The following is a 24,116-nucleotide window of genomic DNA, read 5'->3' on the forward strand; positions in this document are numbered from 1 at the left end:
GCAGATTACTTTTGGGATGTTTTCAGCACTACTTTGAATCTGTGCAAAGAATTAAGGCAGTTCTGAAGGTAAAAGGTGGTTAGAAATCAGGACCAGTAGTGTGTTTGTAGTTTATAGGATATATTGATCATCATTTCACCATGCTGACTTTTATCTACAAGCAAGCCTGAGACAAAGACTGCGATTATGACAGGAAAAGAATCTGGTGTCCTCTCTAAGGCCTGTGCCTGACCAGCCTGTATTTAAAAACTGATTTTCCTTTGGTGTAGAAAAGTCTCAAATCCCCTGCCTTGAGTTCTTTCTCGCTCGTTAAACTTTGGGGCTGGGACAAAACGTAACTGTGGCATAAACAACTTTAAGTTCACACATGCAGCTTCTTTCGGTCACTTTTCACCCCGTTCACCACCTGCTGACTCTTTCACTCTCAGCCACCAACTTCAGGCAAATTAAGAGAATAAACAGAGTGTCCTTGGGTCCCCAGAGTCTATTCATCTTTCTTTTTCCCATTACACCACGCTATGGCTGGCCTGGCAAGGTGCCTAGCAATCAACAATGGGTAACCAGCAGACACCCGCAAGTATGTGGCCTCCACTACAGCGGGATAAATGTAAAATATGTCGGCGCTAATTTGGTCATATTTACCACGGCTATATGACATGTTGAGATTAAATAGTGATGTGTGGTTGCTGGCTTGCCCTGGTAACAATAGAAGCCCCTTTGGGAGAGTCCAACCTGCACATAGAGGTTATTTATCATGTGTACAAGTCAAGGAAAATAACCTCATATATCATTTTTTTACTTTAAATTAACCATAGAGGCATTTGCGTTTCACTGAGTGAGCAACAGCTGGGACATAAGCAAGAGCAAGCGAGAGCTGTGGGTCAAGGCCATATTTTGATAAAACAGCTCAAATAAACTTTAGTGGGTGGGAGTTCTCATTCTGCCAACACCTTGGTGTTAGTACAGCAGACTAACTCATAGAAGGAATCTGATCGGAGCAATCATAAGAGACTAATAGGAAACATGAAAGCGTTTAGGATGGCAGCTCGCTGTGTGCGCCCAATCAGTAGCACACGAGGCTGCAGAGCGTCTTTCTTTTAAGAAAGAGTTTGACATTTAGTGTAATTTGCCTGTTTGCTCTTATGCCAGAAGTTCAGAGAGAAGATTGATACTCACGTCTAGACATCCCTTGCCATGACAAGTAAATGCAGGGGGTACTTTTACTGTGAAGGGATAGATTTAAACCCAACCCACAATATTTTGCTAACCCAGCAGTGTTTGCTACCTAAGCCTAACTACACAGTGAGTTAAAGCAAGTAAAGCTCCCAGAACAGGAAACAAACTGCGACCTTGATGCATTTTATGAACCTGGATCTCGCCTATATTGCTGCCAACTGCTGCTTTATAAAAAAGGTGCAATCAAAAAGTTTTTCCTATAAAAAGATAACAACGTGCATTTCCTACCCCCTTCAAGGTTGTGTCCTTGGGAGGTAAAACACTGCTTCCAGTACTCCTGCTGCATTTCAATCACTGCCAATATATACAGGGTGTGATAGAAGGCAACAGGAAAAATCAAAACTGTTTTTATTCTGGGGAAACATTTGTTATATAGATATAGGTTAGTTCTGCTGCTGTTGTGCATTTTAAAGTGGGGGTCTACAGAGACTTGCTTTTGGAACCAGCCCAAGTGGCCAACAGAGGAACTGCAGTTATCTTTCTTTTTGAGCCGCGGAGCTTTCAGGTCATGTAAGTGCAAACTTGCAGTGGTCTCCTCTCAAAAAGGATGCAGCTGTCGGCAGACTGCTGACTCTTTGAATTTATCTGTTTTCTCTTTCTAAGGTAAGATATCTCCCACACGTCTTCAAAAAGATAGCCTAGTATATTTTTTACGGCCAAAGGTGAAAGATCGCCTCATGTCTGTCTTGAGGTCAGCGTACAAATCCTCCTGGGCAACGAGGTTGGCTACAAGTATGTGGCTTCTTCTTTCAGTGGATGTACTCCCTGTGGACAGAATAATCCTGTGTGTGTGTATTATTGGTGTTTAAAAGCTGGAAGTTCAATCATTGTCTTGGGAAATTACAGGAAAATCTCCTGCCACTGGCTGATTTTAAAGTACTGTCACACACACTCATACAGAGCACTTCATAAACACCTCAGCCTGAACTTATATCTAAGTTGTGCATGGCCGGATCATTTTCACCCATAGTAGACCATCTGAAAGAGCTCTGTCTCGCAGGCGACACCTCTGTCTGTTTCCATGCTGTGACCTCTTTGTTCCTTTTTCCATTTTTACTGTTGTCCAGATGAAAAGTTGGGGGTGTGGTGAGGTGGGGTGATTAAAGAGAAATACTGTTAATATGAAGGTTGTCTCCATTTGGTTTTCATGAAATCATGACTATAATAAAAGATGGGAGGACTTTCCAAAGAGCTGTCAGTTCACAGAGCCAGCAGGTACTTTCTACTCTGGGAACAGACACACGCAAGCAGCCTCCACCGTGGGAATATATGCATGATTTATATCCACTGTGGCCATTACGCAAGGCTGCAGCCCCCATGGGACGAGCTATTTAACCAGTGTAAAAAATTGGAGTAATTATGTTTGCTTAAAATGTTCTCACTTTAAAACATCATTTCCAGTGATGAGGAGGAGGCAACTCTGACTCATATCTGACCATCGGTGCAGAACACCAACAGTCTGTCTGCCATCTGAACCAGCAGCGATTTGACACCTGAGATGCTTTTTTTTTTAACAGCAAAAGCAAAAATATTAACTTTTAATGTGGTCTATTTTCACAATATTTCATTTTTTTCATGGATGTCTTCTAGATTTACACCCCTGGGCATTAAGAGAGCAGCCTGCCTCAGGTGTGAAGGAAACTTCTGCTGCCGGCCAAGATGGAGCAGTCAACCCGAACTTACTGGACCATTTGTAATAGACCAATTTGGCTTTTCCTTACACTAGCAGAGGCGGAACAAACTCTCCTGAATGTCTCAAATTTGATTTTTCTACATGACTTCAACTTTCCTCTAACATTTAAAAATTTAACTTCACATTTATCATCTTAAATTTGCTGTCGAAGTGTTAGTGAAGTCCATAAAGTGCTGCATATGTTGATCCAAAATTTAAAAAAATATATGGGGATTTAATGAAGCTACACTCTCTGGACACTCTTATTAGGTACACCCTGCTAGTACTGGAGCCTCTTTTGCCTTAGTTGTTCATGGTACAGATTCATCTAAGCACTGAAAACATTCCTCAGATACTTTGATCCATGGATCCAAACCAAAAATAGCCCCCAACCATTGTTACAAGGTAAGAGGATCCATGTTGTTTACACCAAATTCTGACCCTATCATCCAAATGTTACAGCAGAAATTGAGAGTGATCAGACCAGGCAGCATTTTCCAGTCTTCTATTGTCCAGCTTTGGTGAGCCTGTGTGAACTGTAATCAGTTTCCTGTTCTTAGCGGACAGGAGTGACAGCCAGTGTGGTCTTCTGCTGCTGTAGCTCATCTGCTTCAAGGTTCAACATGTCATTCCTTTGAAATGCTCTTCTGCATTCTTTGGTTGAGCAGTTGTTTGAGTTACTGTTGCCTTCCTGTCAGCTCAAGGCTGATATCTCTGACATCAACAAGGCATTTTTACTCAGAGAACCGCTGCTCAGTATATATTTCTATGGTAATAGTGAACTCTTTGTTATACTTATTGTTATATATTATTATACTTGTTATTATATTTGCACACCTTTTATTATAATATACATATCCCCCCCCCCCTGGAGTCAGTAATACCTCACAGGCTTTCACACTTCTTTGTAAATTGGCACTTGTTTGAACCTGTCACATCTGATAGAGTTGCAAAGCGCTTGCGGGCCGCCACAGATCTACACAACACCGTGATTAGATGCCCATATGCTGCTGTGGTAAGCTCCATCTTGGAGCATCCCATCCAGGTCTGGCATTCTTTGAGTCAGAGGCTGCCAGAGGGGCGTGCTCGCAGAAAGTCAGTCCTTTCACACCAGCAGGGACACCGTTCAGCTGCCGAGATTCACCATGGCTTCATCTCTGCACCGCACACCCGTTTTGTTGCATTTTATTCACTTGTCGTTACTGCTTGCTGGTGTTTTATGCGAACTTGAAGTAGAAGAAGATGAGCATGCCAAGCACACGTACACGGTGGATATGTTCAACGAGGCGGTGCCCACTGCACCCCACTTTGTCATGTTTTACGCTCCATGGTAAGTAAACGCTCGCTAAGTTTTTCTTTTTTTACACACGGAGTTAAGCAAATTCCCCAAAAGTACATTGTCTACGTGTTTAATATTCTAATTAATACTGAAAACACAAAAGCGTTTCTGATACTGGATTGGAGCAAACCGGCAAATTAGCAAGCAAGCTAGTTAGCACGCAGGCTAGTTAGCACTAGCTCATTCCTTTCGCTCATTGAGTGATGTTAGCTTAGTTGCTAACTAGCAAAGCCAAAACAGCCAAGTGCAGCTGAGCGAAATGAAACGCATTTTCTTCTTTTACGCGGTTCTCGCTGTCGTTTATGCTAACACTTCGCTAGCTGCCAATATTCAGTGTGAAGGTTTGCAGTTGAAGGCTATACTCAGACAGTTAAACAGCTTTTATTCACAGAGCAGGAGTTATTGAGCCTCCGTTCAAAGTTAGTTACAGGGCTGCGCTTACGTGGCACGCACTGATTGACTGATGTTATAACAGTTGTTGCAAAACTGAGGTTCACGGTCCCCCTAGAGGTCCTTTGCGGGTAACAAGAATTCATAATGCCATTATTGTTATGCAGTTTAATTTGGTCACCATGCACTGCATAATGTAAACAGGGAACTGACGCTAAAGGCAGAGATTATGAGATTATGTGAGTTTTTTTTTTTTTTTTTTACACGTGATCGTTTAACTTTTTCCTTAATGGAGAGAGGTTATGTAAAAGTGAAGATTATGCTAATATGTTATGGAAATTTGTCTATATGTTGGTTTTATTATCAAATAACAGGAAGCAGAAAATATTGAAGCAGTGTGCCTGTGTCTGCATCCAGAATACAGTGTTCACATACACTGTTATGAAAATATAAACTCTCAGGTTTCCCATAATGCATTAAATCCCCCCTGTTTGCTTCTCTTATGTCAAGGTGCGGCCATTGCCAGAGGCTACAGCCGACGTGGAACGAGCTGGCAGAGAAATACAACAGCATGGACGACCCCCCGGTGTATGTGGTAAAAGTAGACTGTGTCCAGGACACCAAATTTTGCTCCAATGACCACGGCGTTAGAGGCTACCCTACGTAAGTACTAGACTCACACAAGCTGCTGTCTCATATCTTGGCCTCATCAGCTTCACTTATTGATGTCCGATTGCTCCGTATTTCATTTTTGTCAGTTTTCCAGAAACACAACAGAGCATAACGCAGCAGCTGAAGCATTTAGGCTTAAACTCCTCTTAGATCATGGAAGTAAAAAGTCTTTTTCATCACTGATTGACAGAGGAGTGACACATTGACATGCATTTGGTGGAATATTCTGCCATTATCTTAATGGCTGAAACTTGGATGTTGCACCATGCACACTGTAACTGCAAATGCAGCAGTTTACTCCATAATCATTTACAGAATACCTGTATTTATGGGTAAAGTTATAGCTAAGATTTTCTTTAACTCTCTCGTCCAGCTGTAGATTTTAAATTATAAATCTGCCATGCCACGTCTCATGGAGTTGAATATATTGTCTTATGTGCAGGCTTAAGTTGTTTAGGCCCGACCAGGAAGCAGTGAAGTACCAGGGCCCCAGAGATCTGCAGTCTCTGGAGACCTGGATGCTGAAGACGCTCCAAGAGGAGCCTTCGGTTAGTGGTTTGGTGTTCATTCAGTCATAACCTCACGTCCTCAAACCAGTGCAAAACTGATGCTCATGCTTTTTGTTGCTGAATGTTTTGCAGGAACCAGAGAGTGAACTGGAGCCTCCTAAAGCCCCAGAGCCCAAACAGGGAATGTATGAGCTCACCGCCCTCAATTTCAAGACCCACATAGCCAAAGGTAAAGATGCATTAAAAGAGATGCTGTGTAGAGCTTCAGTTAGGCAACATAATTAGCCAAGCGACTTTGCGTATTTACGCAGCTGCATCCTGCTGTAACAGATAAGCCGTGTCTGTGTTGCCGTCATTTTTGATTCTGCTTTCAGTTTTCAGCCACACCGAGTTTCTGGATCTCACATTGGAGAATGGAAACACCTCATTAACTAGATTTACATAACTGACATTTCACCACCCGAGTACCCGAGCGTTAGTCAAAGCCAGCCGACTGTAAAAACCCTCGTCTCCCGTCGCCTCACGTTTCTGGACTGCAAAAATTAACGCCGCTCACGATAATTGTCTCGCTGAAATTACGCCTCTTGAGCTCCACTGAAGTTGAATGTTTTGGTTTTGAAGGAAAAAAAATAAATGATTTCTTGTTTGGAGATGAAAATCGGCAGGATATGACATAGGTATTTTTAAAACGGTGTTTATAGGTCTCCACCTTCACATCTTGGCAACAGGGCTGCAATAAACGTTGCTTAATTGGTTCATGTGAGCTGTAAGAGGTGTATATCCTTTTACAGTGTTGAGTTTGCAGTGAAATCAGCTTTCTTATGTTCATTTTCTGGACCAATAAACTTCAGCCTCGCTTTGGTAGATTTGTGTAAATGTATAAATTCCCTAAAAGCTGGTGTGCAAATGCTGCAAGGCTTTTCATGTTCTACCTTTCTTTCTTTTCTTCCTGCCTCAGGCGCCCACTTTATCAAGTTCTTTGCACCTTGGTGTGGTCACTGCAAAGCCATGGCCCCAACATGGGAACAGCTGGCCACCACCTTTGAGCACTCTGACGATGTGAAGATAGGAAAGGTGGGTTCAGATGTTAAAACAACAGAACAGATGGACACTCACTACAATGAAAGTTTACTTTCTTGAATTAGTCCCAGGTCCCCTTTGGGCAAACATTATTTACTCTTAAATGATTCCTGTCAGGATCCTGTGTGACAGAACAGATGTTGATCATATAAGGAGTTAACTATTTGCATACTGTGTTATAAAAACAGACCACAGAGCCAGTGTTTGCAGTGTTGCGACATTCCTGTTTAATAACACAAGTTTGTGTATTTGTGAACTAGGTGGACTGTACTCAGCACTACGAGGTGTGTTCTGAGAATGGTGTGAGGGGATATCCCACACTGCTCTTCTTCTACAATGGAGAAAAGGTATGCAAAAGGTTTGGGACTAGCTCTGTGTGTATGCATGTGCTTACACACATTGCTTAGGTGTTAGGTCAATAAACAGTAACTGTCAGGAAAATCAAAATATAAAAGGTTCAAATGGATGGTGCCTTAGAGACCGGCTGAGGAGTTCAGTCATTGAAGCTCAGAGCAGAGCTGCTAATCCTCATCGAAAGGACCCAGTTGAGGTAGTTTGTATCTGACCAGGATGCCTCATGGGCATCAGAATATTTTGTTAATTCCAGATGAAATTATGTAGTCACACTTGCTCCAAAACAGTAACTAACTAGACTAAATTCAGTAATACAAAATATATGCAATAATACTAAGTGCAATAATCCTTTCTGTCATCGTTGTATTTTTACTCAGTTGTGTATATAGTATTTGTATTTGTATTCTATTTTTATCTTATTGTATATTTATTTTATTTTATTCTACTGTATATAGTATTTTATTTTATTCTATTCTGTACAGTTGTGTACTGTATTTATTCTTATTGTATTCTAATTTTTGCCTCATAACTTTTGCACTGTCCACTTCCTGCTGTGACAAAACAAATTTCCCACGTGTGGGACTAATAAAGGTTATCTTATCTTATCTTATCTTATAACAAAATAGCTCTAATATATAAATATCTCAGTATATTGCACAACATTGAAGTTGAAATTGAGGTGCCCTTCTTATTAGGGGTGCAACGATACACAAAATTCACGGTTCGGTTCGATACTTTGGTGTCACGGTTCGATATTTTTTCGATACAAAATAAAATGTTCATGCCTTTTTAATTTGTCATTTATTAAAATTATAAATATATATTTTAACTCAAAAGTACAGTTTTTAAATTTAACCCTAACCCTTGTGCGTGTTTTTTATTTTGACAGCGAATGCGCACCTGCGGACCACTTATGTGCAGCCCTGGTTATTTAGCTCGTCATATTGCAGCCACAGAAATTATTTTGTCCATGAAACCATAAAGCTGCACTTTCTTTTTGCCTTATAGTCTGATTTGTCATAACTTCTCCGTTTTGTGGTAAGCTTTTCTTTGGCTGTCACTTCTTCACCCTGACCTGTCTTATTTGGCTCAGCAGAACTGAAATGCTTTTACACACGCACTCACATAAGCTCAGCGATTCTCTGCGCGATCAACCTCTCACATGTTTAAGCTTGCTGCGGGAGATTTCACTTGTCATGTTTGCATAGTAAGCTAACGATTGATAAGAAGATGTCAGAGGAATTGGTGCACAAATTATCATCACTCACCAATCAGTGCTGTCGCTCTCTATACACAGTTCGCGTGATTGCAAAGTGAAAGCAAAAAACAAGCGCAAATTCAAACGCGACTTCAATATGTCACATATTGACAGTGGCTCACCGATGCCAATGACATAATTACCCAGCTACATTTCCGAAAGAATGCAAAAGCATTGACATATATTTTTCCTTCCTACAAAAGCCCGACGGGCAGGGAAGAGAAAGATTTTGGTACCCCGACTGAAAAAATCGCTAGCCCCGGGACGTCGGGCTAGCGATATTGCAAGCCCTGTATCTGATTGAGGAATCACTCATCTTTGGAAAAGAGAGTTTATTACAGAGAAATGTCTCTTTCCAAAATAAAAGCTATACTATCCGCTTCTTCTGGGCTATATTCTCAGCAGCATATTAAACATATCAGGTCCCCATAAGGAGAAGCATGTGCTAACAGCTGTCTAAATGACTGATAAAGTTTGTAGCATGCTTGTTGTTTTTGTCTTTGCACTAGGATGATGTCGGCGTAAATGTGCAGTCATATTCGTTGTGTTCCCACTAGTGCTTTCAGGTTAATCTCGTTGAAATGACCTTAACGCCACAACACGGCAAATCTCCGTTAACGAGCTACCGCCGTTCGCCCCGTGCATGGGGCTAGACGGCCAACACGTTAACGAGCTAACTGCGCTAACACACTAGCTCCCACCCATGTAATTAAGCATTGCATGGCACATCCAACATACTGTTTTACTTTAGTCCATGACTCGCTTACCTTCAGGGTCATACGTCACATGAAAACCAAAATAATTCCAAAGGCCAGATCTCAATGAGAGTGGGGAACGTCCATGTTGCAAGGAGAGCTTAACTTCTGTCTCACTAGCTTGCCCTGCGCTCTTCCTTCTGACTATGCTGTCTGTGTGGAGCGCTCAGTGGATCTGCGCTCGACAGTGCAGCCTAGGCAGAGTAGTCGAACGCAGATTCACTGAGCGCTCCACACAGACAGCATCGTCAGAAGGAAAGTAGATAAAATAAATTACAAATGTTGTATTGTTCGATACATATGCGTACCGAACCGAAAGCACTGTATCGAACGGTTCAATATTGATACGAATATCGTTGCACCCCTACTTCTTATATACTGTGCATTAGATGGAGGGATTGTACAGGGTGATATCCACAGGCAGGAGTGATTTCCAGTGTAGTTCAGTGGTGCATTTGGGTAATCTCAACCTGTCACTGGATGTGCTCCTGTGACTGGCCAGCACGTCTTGGAATGGGTGGGAGGTTTTGTCCAGCATTGTCCTTATCTTGGACAACATCCGGCTCTCCAACATCACCTTCCAGCTACGTCCCCACAATGTTACTGGTCTTATTGTTGGTGCCCTCAACCTGCTGCCCCAGCATGCAACAGCATAGAGTGGCTTCATGAAGTGTGTCATGAAATGATGGTTCCCACATTTCATCTTTTATCCCCACGTTGTTGTCGTCTGCTCTGCTATGTTCTACACTTATTTCAATAACTTGATCAATAATCAGCGACTACTCAAGAGCACAGTGAAGTTTAAAAAGTCCATGCAGCTGTAAGGTCGCTGTTCGCTGCTCAGTTGAACCGTCAAATGTACAAAAATGTATGATTGTGGAATTTGTATAAAATAGTTGTACAGATGTTGGGAGTCGGTGTCATAGGCATTTGTTTTAGTGTCATTCATTCCACTTGTTTAGGAGACGTGGAACATGCAAACATACATGTGCTAAATCATTTCAGTGTGATGATGATGATTCATACTAAGCTGCTTAAATAGTTACAGAGACAAATGTGAAGGCAAGTAAAAACCCACCAATGTTATCACAGTGAAAATGGCTAATGTTTTTCATCTGTGGCATTAAAATTCTAAGTCAGAGTATAATCGGTCCATCAAAATGGTCTCAGAAACACACTATATATGCCTTTGATAGCTGGCTTGAAAAAACATCCTGCTTTTCTTAATAACAGCGTTCTGTTGAGGGGAACTCGTTCGGTTCAGAGGTCCTAGGAAGAAAAATAACACATTTGATGCGTACATCCAAGAAATATTCAAAATATTGTTACACTGGTTACAGTAACTCTTGTTTCTTGTCCTCTTGTCATAGACAGAACAGTACAAAGGAAAGAGAGACCTGGACTCCTTCAAAGACTTTTTGGACAACCAGCTGAAGGCTGCACTCACCGAGGAGGAAAAGCAGGAGGAGCAGAAGGAGGAACCAAAGGCAAATGAGATCCCTGCTGAAGAGCCAGCTGAAGAGGACGCAAAGGTGGGTGTTCACAACAGAGAGGTGTTGTACTCGGATAATATTTTGGTCTCCTCTTTTTTATTTCCTGTTTTGTATTTTTAAGTGGGGACATTTGTGTGCCCCGTTGAACTGGTGCTCAGAGACCTTAGATACACAGCAGCTGCACATTGCAGTGATCGTTGATGCATTCAGTGGGGTCCTGGCACTGTAGCTGTAAAGTTATTGTGATTCTTAAAGGGCTTGAATTGTGTATTTTTTACATTACACACACAGTGCACTTCTTCTGGATGCCATCACTGAGAATCTGCAGCACATGAGCAGCTGTTATTTCCTGTTGCAGTGAAACTGTTCAACACAACACATGTACACGCAGTAGTTACACTGTAGGTCTTTGAGCATGGCACCCATTCAGATTCCAGTTAGGTGAGAGACTGGCAGCTAAATTATGCCAGGATTTTGCATATCTTTTATTAATGAGATGATGTGGGCATTACTGGGGAACATAACCTGTGCACACAATTCAGAAGCTCTCACTCCAGTAACAGAATAATAAATACAATAATGCAATAATGTCGTCATGGTGAGGAAAAACACGGATCCATATAATTCCAACTTGTATTCCTGTCCTCTTTCTGTCTGTAGTCCAGTGTTTTGGTCCTGAATGAGGACAACTTTGAGGAGACTGTAGCCAAAGGATTCACCTTCGTCAAATTCTACGCTCCATGGTGAGATTATTGTTTGACATCTTCCTTTATTGTGTGTTGTTAATGCCAAATGAATCATGACGCCTCAGAAATTAGTTCAAGTATTAAATAATGCTGAACCTTTGTCTGCAGGAGAGGGTTTAAAACTACTACGAGTAAGATGAGTCGGAGTGTATCATTTTTAAACAAATATACGTTAAGTACCTGCAGATGTCTGAAGTAATTATTGTTCTAGTGACTAAAGTGATTAAACTCCTGATTTAAAATGTTGGCAGCCAGTGTTTGAAACACAATTTGTCAGTCAGTGAGAGTGATGTCACTCTTGTGTTATCCTGCTGTCTAGGTGTGGTCACTGTAAGAATCTCGCTCCAACATGGGAAGATCTTTCCAAGAAGGAATTTCCTGGTTTTACTGATGTCAAGATTGCTAAAGTGGACTGCACTGTTGAGCGCACACTCTGCAACAAGTACTCTGTAAGTGAAATTCTGTCCAGGCACTGAATGCTTTGCACTCGGAGACTGTTTCTGGTGCACGTACCCTTCTGTGAGCTTTATATTTCTGCAAGATTAAATGTGTTACAGTGTATGCAATAAACTAAAGTGGTGGATTATATCAAAGACATAAAATTCTATAACTGCTACATATTTTAATTAGATACTATGAAATAAAACCCTAAAGCAGATTTAACAGTCCTGGTGGTTGGTGCACACATGTTTTCAGCTTGGAGTGAAGCCATGGTTACCCAATGATGACAGTATGGTGATATTCTTTTTTTTTTTTCTGTTATCCAGGTGCGCGGTTACCCCACCTTGATCATCTTCAGAGCAGGGGAGCAGGGTGATGAGCATCACGGTGGGCGGGATTTGGAGAGCCTGCACGACTTTGTGATGAAGCAGGCACGAGACGAGCTGTAGATACAGGCTAGTCGGCGCTCTCTCTCTCTCTCCACAACTCTACTCGCTCACACTGCATATCTGGCTAATAGGACACCACCGTCTCTCCTACAAAAGCCAGACCCCTACTCTTCCCCCTCTCTGTCAGTCATCCAATGACAGGCTGGCGCATTCATCTTTTTTTGGTATTCAAGTGCAGAATCATTCGGTAAGAGTGTTTGGAAGGTGATCGTACTTCTCATTGCTCTTGCTCAACCTTAAACCACGTGGCGACTGGTTGGGCCTGAAGATGAAGTAATATGTGCGACAACCACTTTGCAAGCTCTGCTCAGAACCAGAACTTTTCACAAGAATACAAGAAATGTTAAAACAGTGGCACTAAAGTTTCTACCGGTTTGTTTTTTAAATGAAGTGTTTCTGACGTCTCTGCCATTTGACTTCTTTTTTCCCCGATGCTAATTTGTGTACATGAAATTTTTTTTTTTTTTAATCATAAGCCATTAGTTTTCTATTACTGTCACTCACGAGGCTGTAAAAGTTTGTGACTCTCCAATGTGAAGCAGAGTGTTAAGTTGAGGGTGCTTCATAGTCATGCCAGTGATGGCCTGTCTGACTTAACTCTCAGGGAAGAAACCACACAGACTGGGAGGTGATGGAGAAGTCTGCGATTTTACTGAATCTGACAACTTTTTTTTTTCTGTTAATCAAGATTACCAGATCCTGACTGATTGTTTTAGTCTCAGTGATCGACCATCCCTTTCTACTTCTAGCATTGGGAGTGTTAGGCCTGGACCATGCTGCCCCATCACTCTGTTACTGATCTTTTGTGTTACTGCTTCTGTTTGGACAAGCCATCGTTGACGTGAAGTCTCCCCTAACATTATTAGGTGTCGATGTAAAAACGTGAATGTTTGTATTCTTCAGGCCAGGTTTATCCTTCCTATGTTAGAAGGATTTGGACACAGAAGGGTCGCTCATCGTCTGCACTGAAAGGTCGAACTGCTGCTCAGGGTGAGCTCAACTCCCATCGTATCCACGTTCTCACCGTGATTTCCATCTATTCTTACTGAAGCGACAGCCTAAGTTGAAAACATTGTATCGGGATGATTTAGACCTTTGGACACCAGAGCCATCGGCCTGAGTAAAATAGACGATGAGGTTCTGATTACAGTTAATCATTGAAGTGGGCAGGAACTGGCAGCATTAAAATTCAACACAAATAATTTTCGGGGGGATTCGAAGGTGAAGCCTTAGTGAAAAAGCATTTGCAGTGTTTCAGTGCACCTTTCTGCAATTAACCGCCGTGTAAACTGCACCCACCTGTTAGGCAAATGCTCTTTGACCCAGGTTACGTGGAAAGCATGTGTTGTGTGAATGCAAGGCACCATTTATTGTTAAACCCAGGTACTCAAACAGTCTGAGACACAGCAGTTTTTTCTCAGTAAAAGTTTTTATGGATAGCACATGGTCTAAGCAACTCCAGTGACAAAGTCATGTTTTTTTGTTGTTGTTTTTTTCCTTTTCATGGGTTATAGTTTGTGCACAACCCACAGATTTTGTACAAAAGAGTGAATAATGGCAAAATGTAACATGAGATTTCGTAATAAATTTTTCTCAAAAATAACTTTGCATTTTCATTTTGCTCTTGCATCTCTGTTAATAACGTATGTGATATTTTTTTTTTTAATAAAAGGTGCAATAAATAAGCTGAGAATGTACAAGTATTTACAAAAAAAAACTAAACATGATCACAAATGTAAACAGCAGCTTACCAGAGGTATATTTTGTAATGTATGATTGGTTAGGCACGTAAGGTATTCTGATTCTTACTGGTATTAGTTTTTCATTAAAATATGCTCTAAAAGTACTCATGTCATTTAAAGCTCACAGTTACATACTCTGTTGGGAAGACGTTGCCACGTGACAGGTGACAAATTAAAGGAAAAACCAGGCACTGCTTTTCAGCAAAACTGCTCGAATGCACGTTTATTTTTAATTCTTCAGCTCTCTAAAACTTAAAGAGGTGATTGATTGGTCGAAAATCTACCAACCTGGGTTGAGATCTGGTGACTTGAGGGCCACAGGCTCTATGAAAAGGGCAAAGCTGTTATCCTAGAAGCGGCCATTCCCTTCAAGATTTAACACAGAACAAACTGATCCCGCCAATGAATGCTTTAAAAGAATAGTACGAGATACCCCCACTGTGCAGGGTTTGAGCATTCAGGTTTTTCCATTAATTTGTCACCTGTCCATATCCGAACACAGTTTCACCCTCGGGGTTGAAAAAGCAACCGGCTAATTTCAGAACGCTGACACAAACCGTTCTGCGGGATGTTTTTTTTCTCTACTATTTCATGATGGGCTGTCAGGAGTGGAAGCGTTTGTTAACTTTATGAGAGCAGCGACATGGAAATGGCCATTTGTGGTATGTCCGAGGGATAAGGCTGTATTCTTCGGTTCTTTGGAGAAAAACATCAGTTTAGCCACAACATGCATCATGTTGAACCAGCCTGGTGAATCGCAGCTCAGCCCCAGCCTGGCAAATATTGACATGGAGGAGAGGAGGTGGTGGTGTCGGGGGGGATATTTGGAGCGGTCCACTGCTAAAATAGCCTGCGGTCACTTTGGTTAAGTCCATATTATATTTTTGGGAAGGCAAATATGGCTCGAGAAAAAAAACAGCAGAGGGGAGGAAGGAAATATGAGTGTGCTGACTCCAAAGTATCATTCAGTTTGTATTAGATGGTTTTGGTTAACAACATTTTGCACAGAAAAAAGAAAGTCGGGCTGATTCACACCACTTGGAAATATGACGGGGGTGTTAGCCCTGCAGTGTCATGTGCTGTAGGGAAGCTGTTCATTATCTGAGCCTCCTGCGAGAACTGATGCACCTTGCTCTTTTTTTCTATGTTGGAGAGAAGACGGGAAAGAAAGCAGCACTCTGACTGGTCCCACGACAGTTCAGTTTCACCCTCTCAGGGAGGGAGAAGGTGCAGTAGCCTCTCAGGCATTCATACACACACTTCAGTAAACACATAATATACAAACTTAAATGCTTAAATGCCTCCCCCCACACATACACACACAGTCATTCATTCAGTTGCAGACCCATGAAGAGAAGACCCCCGTCCACAGCTAACAGGAAGGGTGGTAGACAACTTGGTGGCTCAAGACTGGAACAAGGTGAAGTTGCCTATGGATGATCCACATGTGGTGGGGAATACTTGCTACTTGATATGTTAGCAGGCTTAACAATTATGGAAATGGAACATGGGAATGATCTTTCAGGCTGGACGTTCCTTTGCATGTTGAAGATTTGGGCGGGAATCCGGTGTCTACCTGAGGTCAACGTACACCCAACTTTGACTGAAGCACTACCAGTCTTCATCTGTCTGTCAGTGGCAGCCGCAGGCCCGCACCACCATGTTCTTGTATTTCTTCAGTATGACGTTGGAGTTGTCGTCGAAATAGAGCACTGAAATGGCGTGCAGCTTGGTGGGGGCGCAGCACGGCTTGGGTACGTTCTCGGGGTTCATCAGGTGCACCTGGAAATAATGAGAAAGACCTTCAGCCTCTTTATGTGTCACAAATCCCCCACACCCTCTTTCTATTATCAGAAAAAGTAGCAATTAGAAATGGATGATAAACTCACAAAGGACAGATTTAAAAATTGATTTTATTATATTTTTTAATCATGCCAAATGTCGGATTATTTGACATTTCTTTAATGGCCACTGGAGACTGGTTATAAAATCCCCAACCCCACGTGGCCCAACTTTACAGCAGATATTAAAATGGTTTGGACTCTCTCAGTAGCATCTAAATTAAATTGACTGTGTAGGGATGCTCTTCTTAGATCATTCAGTCACTAAAATTATATAAAGGTTGCTTTAAGTGACAGGTAGACACAAATAAATGGAGGTATAGCCACTAGCTTTCTGCTAGCCCACACCTTGGCTCGAAGCGTACTCACAGCCCTTCCAATAAGGTTGTGCTTCAGTCTTAGTGAGTGAAAAGCTAATATTTGAATCATTCATTACTAAGCAATAACAAACATGTCTCTTTATCTGTCCACTGCACCTGTACAGCTTATAGATATAGATAGATAGCAACTTGCTAACCAAGCTGGCTATCATTAGCTGATAACATAGAACTCCACCCTCTCGTCTAAATATGGCTGACGTTATCAAGCTTGATTAGACAGTAGCAGTTATAAATGGTACAAACTGTACACGTACACATACCTGCTAATCTTTGTTTACCTATTATTGACAATCTCTTCCACAGTGTGTGTTTTGTCCCATCACCCCCAGCCTGGTTCTGCTGGTTTCTTTTTTATCAAAAAGGATGTTTTTCCTTCCCACTGTCACCAAGTGCTGGCTCATAGGGGTCAAGCCAAGGCGCAATGATTTCTCTGTATTATTATAAAGTGTCTTGATGGGACTGTTGCTGCGATTTGTTGCTATATAAATAAAACTGAATTGAAGTGAATTAAGTTACTAAAATGCTAGGATGGTACTCAAGGAGCAAAAACTAATCGGATGGTCTGTCCCGCACAGACTACATTAAAAATCCTCCCAAGCACCAACAAACATGTCAGAGTGGTCCAGAGATTCAGTAACTCCAATTAGTATCAGTAGAAGCTGCTTGGCTATACCGTCTATGCTGCCACGCTCCTAAATCCTGCATCCAATTGGGAGTTATGAAAACACAAGCTATCATCTGTACAGTTGTTTAGAACAGGGAAACTCTTCACAGAGACCAACTTTTTTTGAATAAGACTGTATAAATATATATATTTTTAATACCATAAACATTTTAACATGGAAGTCTATGGGGACTGATTCCATTTGAAGGCTGCTTCAAGTGGCCACTAGAAGAAGAGCAGTTACTCCATGTGTGGATGCACCTCATTTGTCTCTTTTATGTTTCGACCGTCCATGACAAGTAAATTTAATGGAGTTAACTGAGCTTCACAGAACTGTAACGCTTTATATTCACCGATATTTATAACCCTAAGAAGGCCACGGCGACTAGATTAAAAATACACTGTCGAAACACTCTCATATGCTCCTGTGCTTATTTTTAAAGGTCATTTAGACACACAATAGACCACTATTATATCTCGTTGCAGTGTTGCTACAACAATCCTAAATCCACAGGAAAAACTGTATGAGCACCACCACAAAGTTCTGGCAGACATAAGAGACGGGCCTAAAATGACTTCTTCTTCATTGTGTTAAGAATACACACATACTTAGTGCGGTAAACCGTAGTGGGATGGTCTTACCAGCGTCTGCACAATGGCGTGGTTGGTGGCATTCATGTGGGCATTAAGGGGGAAGGAGCATTCTCCATCACAGTAGTTGGCTGCGTAGCCGTCAGGAGCAATAATCCAGTCCTTAGAGAAACACGTGAAATCAGTTGGTTTTGGGATGAACAGAAATGAACAGTTTTGTTATTATTGGTTCAGTACAGCTTCACTTTCCATGTAACCCACCTGACTGCTGTTGGTAAATTCAGAGTTAACGTTCTCTCTGCGGACAAATCCACAGCGCTGTCTGTGAAATCACTCAGAGCTAATCCCTCTCCTCCTTCCTTCCTTCCTTCCACTCTTTCTGTCTTACTGTTTGACTCTGATGAGGTGTCGACAGGTTATCCCCCCACTCTAATTTGTGTTTTGATCTAGTTCATCTTCCTGTCAGTGTCAATCAACCGTCTGTCTTCACCTTTTCACTCTTCTGACAATCCCTTTCATTATTTCCAGCTCCCTTCCTCTGTCTGTGTGTGTGTGAATGATTGCTGGCAGTCTCCCTCTAGATGTCAGTGCTGTGTTAACAGCTGGTTGTATGTACCTCTGCCCTTCTCTTTTATTTCTTCCTCTGTATCTAAGTAAACATGCACACACACACTGTGATCTCCATTTAACCTTTTCTATGTCGCATCCTCTCTTGTTTCTAATGTGTACTGAGCAGTGTACTTTACAGAGTCATGCTGACAGGTTTCTTTCATTTACTACTTTATCGTGTAGAAAAACTGAGACGTGCTGTTGAAATTACACTTTTTTTCTTATGTTAAAGTATCTCGTGGAAAAAATAGTTATACTTTCCCACAATCTAAAGTGCCTTTCACATCCCTGCTCTGGGTGACGTCTGACTTCGAGGCCATGTATCTCACATCCCACCTCCCCTCGTCAGCTAACGGTTTACCTCCCCACCACCACCAGTGCATAAACTCTGGGGCGTTCATGCGACTCCACTCCATAATTTAGCTACTCATGCTCATTTTTTAAATATTAAGATATGACAATTTGTAGAAGGAAACCAGTCTGACAAGAGACGGCTACTTAATACACCTGATGGTGGCATACTGCTTTTGCTAAGAGTTTAAAAAACACACAAATCCCCTATTATTCCAACAATCATATAATATATATAATACTATACTCTAGTATGCATAGTAGGAACACTGATTAGAATTAAAAAGTAGTCCTGACTAGACGACTGATGTATTAGGAAACTTTTAGGTGAAGCTTAAGGAGAAAATACCTGCCAGCCCAGCTCTCTGAAGCTGACGTACAGCTCGTGTCTTCTGCATGCTGTCTTCTGATCGCTGCTGTTGTAGTCTGAAAGACAAAGAACAGAAACCATCAGGGTTCACATATTACCACGATCCTCTCCAGACACGGGGCCGCTCCACTTAGAATCATGATTAGCATCTGGCGTCGTTTTCCACATCGTTTGTGACCCTCAGCATGTGGAAAGTATGTCACAGCGCCATGATGATAAAACAAAGTGAAAGCCCTTTTCCTTGGGTAAATGATGTAAATATGTCCAGTGAAGTCCAGTGACACATTACATACTGAATCCGAGAGCAGAAGAATAACACAACACGCCTCGCGTAATGCACTGGGTGGAGAAACATGTGAGGGCGTAGACTGGAGCGCCGGCACAAGTGCTCATTACAGCGGTCGCTGCGCTGTACGTGCTTCACATTCATCTGCTGTCTAATGCACTTGAGCGCGTGCCTAATTGAATTCATTGGCAGTTACATATTATTTGGCACATGCAAACGCAGTGAAATAGTGACAAGTGTGTTTGTGGACTCTCCGCCCATCAGCTTGTCCTTAATCATCTGTGTTCGCCTCTGCGGCCGTACAGCAACGGCTCAGACAGTCTCAGGTATAGGTTTGGTTTTCAAACTAGAAGAGGTCATTGCTGCCATCGGTCACTGCACTGAAGTCAAGACGGTGACACAGATTTTCCACTTAGGTTTCAAGGTCTCCCTTTAGCTTATTTACTCTGTCCTTTCATGGCTTTGATTACATTTTCACAACTAACCTGTCTGTGAAACAGGCAAAGTGCTACACAGTGGCACTGGTCCCATGTTCTCGATGGTTCTATATGAGGCTCTATTTGAGGCAATTATGACTCTACAACCACACACACACACACAAGAGTAGCTTCTTTGAGTCCAAAACTGATTTTAATTGTAGTTAGTTGTTGGTCTGCACATCCATAATTATAAAACAGTTAACCAACTGTTTAGACTTTTGCTGAGGACCAGCCTTACAATCAAGCAGCAACCTCCAGGGCTGAGAAATAAAGCTAAGGTGCAATGCAAAGACTTGTAGTTCCTCTAATAGCCACTTGAGGCAACTCTAAAAGCATTTACAGTCTGGTATTAAATTTTTAAAAAAAATCTCTTTTTACCACAGAAAAAACAGGAGATCAGAAATCAGTAGATGACGTTATTGTTGCCATCTTCTATATACAGTCTGTGGCTAGAATAATATTGTGATTATAATAAAACAATAAAAACTTTCACAGGTTTGAATCTAAATGCGACTGACCCTCTCATCCAAAACGCAGTGTTGACTTTTTCCAGTCTGACTCTTAACCTGTCAGCTCATGCACACATAGTTATTTATCACCTACAGGCAAATATAAATAGGTGTCATAGAATAAAATAAACAATAGAATAAATCAACTCTCCAACCAAGAAACTGGCATTTTATAGATTTTCTTGCGTGTGTGTGTCTGTTTGTCTGTCTGTTTGAGAGTGAGTCACAAGGCAGTCGGGGATTTGTCACTCAGTCACAGCCACCACCCAGCCACTCACCTCACCAAGTCACCGACAGCAGCCTTGTTTAGTCAGCTGGAGTTGGAGGGAGACGCACACAGACATATATACAAACATATTTCGCTTATGTAATGCTAATTGATTTTGGTTCCTTACATCCATACGTCTATCATTCATTACAAGCGGCGCTTCCACTCGCAGTACGTACACATAGGCACTCACAGATGACCCGATGTTTATCTGTTTAACAGCCAAACCCACTTAGCTACTCATTAAAGCGGAGAGTTGTAATTTAAATTCACCAGAGTTGGTTGCATTACCATTTCGTCATCAAATTAAATTTAATTCTGAACAGACTCGCTGACTGCACTGCCCAGACCCGAGTGTTTTAGCTGGCCTCGTCTCAAATACAAAAAGAGACACAGACAGGGAGAGGAAGAGCAAAGCTGGGTTTCCTGCTTGGATTCATCGCAGACCATAAAGATGAGGTGACAGAGAGAGACGCATGTGAGGCCTGGCACTGCCTGTGTTTAGTCTTCATGTTTCTACCAACTGTACCATAAATGTGCAGTTGTACTTTATATAAGGACATCTACCAAACGGCACCAAAATAACTGCAATAACAAGAAAGACATACCTATGATGGGTATTTCTAAGAAGTAAAAGGCAAATCAAGAGTAATCCAAGGCACTATTTTTGAGACACTGTGTCAAGACATAATTGCTTCCCTATATTTAACTGAAATAGTATGAAGATGACACAAAGGTAGGAAGAGATGATCTTGAAAAACACAAGCTCCACGTTTGAAAAAACATCTGGACTGTGCTCCGTCACCTCTTCAATTTAATTCAATTTTATTTTTATAACGCCAAATCACAACAACAGTCACCTCTAGGTGCATGAAGCTGTAAGGTAAAGACCTACAATAACACAGATAAAGCCTAACGATCAGGTGGCCTTCTTTGATCTAGCACTTGGTGACAGTGGGAAGGAAAAACTCCCTTTTAACAGGATGAAACAGCAACCTAAGCCTATGGCAGCATGAATAAAGAAGCCAGCAGTGTGAGAGCAAAGAGCTCTATTGGGGTGATAGTCTTCTTCTTATCAGCACTATGTAAATGTTTGGGGAATGAAAGGAAAATTGTTGTTTGCTCTCACTCTTTTGTCATCAGACTTTCTGTGACAGCACGTCTGGATGGCAACATATGTTGCTCCCGATCAGTGCTAACAGAGTCGTCACAAGATGCATCTCCAAACTATCTGCCTCCCCTCTCCTATTCAGCTCAGAGGAAACTGTGTCTATGATTCACCTCATCTTACATGAACTTGGACGCATAAAACATCAAAGCTGGTTCTTCACAGCGCCACCTGTGGGATCTTTCTAATGACTGAATGCACCACAGTTTGATGTTGGAAACTGTTCAACTATTTATCCACACAGTCTCTCACAGACCGGTGAATCTCTCCTCATCTTTCCTCCATAATTTATCAGCCTCACTGGAATGCTCGTTTTAAGCCCAATCATGTTACTAATCAGCCTAATTAGTCCTGAGACGTGTTCCACCAGGTGGTTTTTTTGCACAACTTTTCCAGTCTCTGTGTGCCTTCTTTCCAACTTTTTATAAAAACATGTTACTGGCATCAAAATCAAAATTAGCATACAACACTCAAAGCTTTAGAAGTATTTGTACTGCACAAAGGTATAAAATGGTTTTCATCAATCTTTTCACAGCTTTGCAACTTTTTTGGAAACAAGGCTGGAAATTCGATGAATATTTCATCTGACTAGACGAGTTCACTCTGTGAGAAGAAACAAAAGGTACCACTGGCCATGACAGTCAGCGGCATAGTGAGGTCAAAGGGTCATGTGTAACGGTCAGTCAGGATGCGGTCAGGTGTTTCCCTCGTTTAGGCTTCCTTCCTTTCCAGTAGGAAGGGCAGCTCGCGGCATGTCTGCTAATGTGGAAATAAGTTATAAGTTTACATGTCTGTGCAGTCAATGGTACATCTCCATGTGCGCGTGTGTCTCTGTGTACCTCTGCATATGTGCAAATGTTTTTCTCAGCATTCAGGCATGCACGTTTGGCTCCGTGTGAAACTGTGTGTGCAGGCTTGCACGCATCCATCCTGCCTTCAAACTGAACTAGTTAGAACTGTACATGGACAATACCAATACCTTTTTAACTGAGAATCGGTCACAGCACAGTGTACAGTGTTTATATACAGGAAACAGCCAAGGATAATGGAAGAGTACCATTGAAAGAAGAAATCTGATTGGCTATGAAACTTGGCTGACCTGATACAAAGCTGAGGTGATGTTTATAGAAAGAGAAAACGACACACCTCTGAGCTGAACTGCTACCCTGCAGTACTGCAGGATGGCAGAGGTCTCAGGGTTAATATACAGAAACATACCAATGCATACTGGAATATATTTGTGTACTACTTAAGGCATTTCTGCAAATAGTGTAGCATATGCAATACTTTAAATAGTGAAAAACGCACTGTTTCTAAGTACACACGCACCCTTGTTATTACACAACCTCTCATAGAGACCCCCCTACTTCCTCATCCAGGTCGAGTTTATGATGCGTGACATTCAGCTTTGGGTCAAATCACAGCTCAGGGTGGAGGGTGAATGTAGCCCGCCTGCCCCCTCCACACAGCATGAGAGGCCTTCGCACAATCAACCAGTCTAGTGATGTCTAAAGTTTGATAATCTCATTTTATTCACTGCTCTCTAAGGTGACTGTATTTTAAATATGACCTTGAGGGTTAAAAAGATTGAAGTCTATATACTTTTGCTTGCTAGAATGATTAAAGATGGCGCCGGTGAGGTCGGCTGCCGTCACGACTGCTCCGACCACTTTTTCTTTGTCTTTGTTTTTTAAGTTAGTTTTCAGCGTTTCTAAATCGGCAAAATCATCACCATTGGGTACATTAGGTATGACAGTGACACTCTTGTTTCTATTGGTACACAATGTACTCACAATTCGAAGTTTTTAACTCCGGATCCGAGCTGGCCGAGTGAGATCTCGAGGGAGAACAAAGGGAAGCGGCGGCGGCCTAGAGGGAAGCGAGCCGGCGTCAGGAACAGGCTGAGAGCTCGTGCACACCTCTGCCTAGCATCCTGCTCGCCAACGTCCAGTCACTGGAGAACAAGCTTGACGACCTCAGGGCCAGGATAAAGTTCCAGAGAGACATTCGGGACTGCAATCTCCTCTGCTTCACCGAGACATGGCTGAACCCAGCGGTGCCGGACCACGCCATCCAGCCGGCCGAGTTCTTCTCGGTTCACCGCATGGACGGGACTCGGGGAAGTCAAGGGGAGGCGGCGTGTGTTTAATGGTGAACAACAACTGGTGCAACAGTGCGAACGTTGTTCCTCTCACACGCTCCTGCACACCAAATCTGGAACTACTGTCCATCATGTGTCGTCCTTTTTATCTACCTCGGGAATTTACATCGGTCATTGTAAGTGCCGTTTATATTCCACCACAAGCGGACACGGTCACCGCCTTATGCGAGCTGCATGAGGCACTCACACAGCACCAGACACAACACCGGGACGCTGCGCTTATTGTGACGGGGGACTTTAATAGCGCCAACCTCAAACGCGCAGCGCCGAACTTTTATCAACACATCACCTGCCCCACCAGGG

At 42.2% G+C, this 24,116-nt stretch overlaps 2 protein-coding genes across 3 annotated transcripts in view; one reads left to right on the forward strand and one right to left on the reverse strand.

Moving 5' to 3' along the window:
* The first annotated feature begins 3,979 nt into the window (after positions 1 to 3,979).
* txndc5 (thioredoxin domain containing 5) lies at positions 3,980 to 13,997 on the forward strand. Its single transcript, XM_080865821.1, has 10 exons — positions 3,980 to 4,238; positions 5,148 to 5,300; positions 5,752 to 5,857; positions 5,951 to 6,047; positions 6,777 to 6,892; positions 7,159 to 7,245; positions 10,636 to 10,797; positions 11,419 to 11,501; positions 11,824 to 11,953; positions 12,272 to 13,997. Exons 1-10 carry the CDS (start codon positions 4,054 to 4,056, stop codon positions 12,392 to 12,394), a joined length of 1,242 nt encoding a protein of 413 aa, XP_080721947.1. The 5' UTR covers positions 3,980 to 4,053; the 3' UTR covers positions 12,395 to 13,997.
* A 557-nt stretch (positions 13,998 to 14,554) lies between these two features.
* Positions 14,555 to 24,116, reverse strand: part of bmp6 (bone morphogenetic protein 6) — a 50,262-nt gene continuing 40,700 nt past the window's right edge. For both annotated transcript variants that reach the window (XM_080865819.1, XM_080865820.1), the window contains exons 6-8: positions 18,922 to 18,998; positions 17,664 to 17,774; positions 14,555 to 15,918 (exon numbers count right to left, since the gene is read on the reverse strand). In XM_080865819.1, coding sequence (XP_080721945.1) covers positions 15,769 to 15,918; positions 17,664 to 17,774; positions 18,922 to 18,998 — 338 coding nt within the window. In that variant the 3' untranslated portion in view covers positions 14,555 to 15,768. The remainder of the gene's footprint in view (positions 15,919 to 17,663; positions 17,775 to 18,921; positions 18,999 to 24,116) is intronic.

Source organism: Rhamphochromis sp. 'chilingali', assembly GCF_963969265.1.
Source record: "Rhamphochromis sp. 'chilingali' genome assembly, chromosome: 18".
NCBI lineage: Eukaryota > Metazoa > Chordata > Actinopteri > Cichliformes > Cichlidae > Rhamphochromis > Rhamphochromis sp. 'chilingali'.

What these genes read in the sequence shown, in the direction of transcription:
- txndc5 (XM_080865821.1), top strand. Translation starts at nt 4,054, where the DNA reads ATGGCTTCATCTCTGCACCGCACACCCGTTTTGTTGCATTTTATTCAC. An exon ending in GTCATGTTTTACGCTCCATG is followed by an intron (nt 4,239 to 5,147) that starts GTAAGTAAACGC and finishes TCTTATGTCAAG; the next exon opens with GTGCGGCCATTGCCAGAGGC. An exon ending in CACTCTGCAACAAGTACTCT is followed by an intron (nt 11,954 to 12,271) that starts GTAAGTGAAATT and finishes TCTGTTATCCAG; the next exon opens with GTGCGCGGTTACCCCACCTT.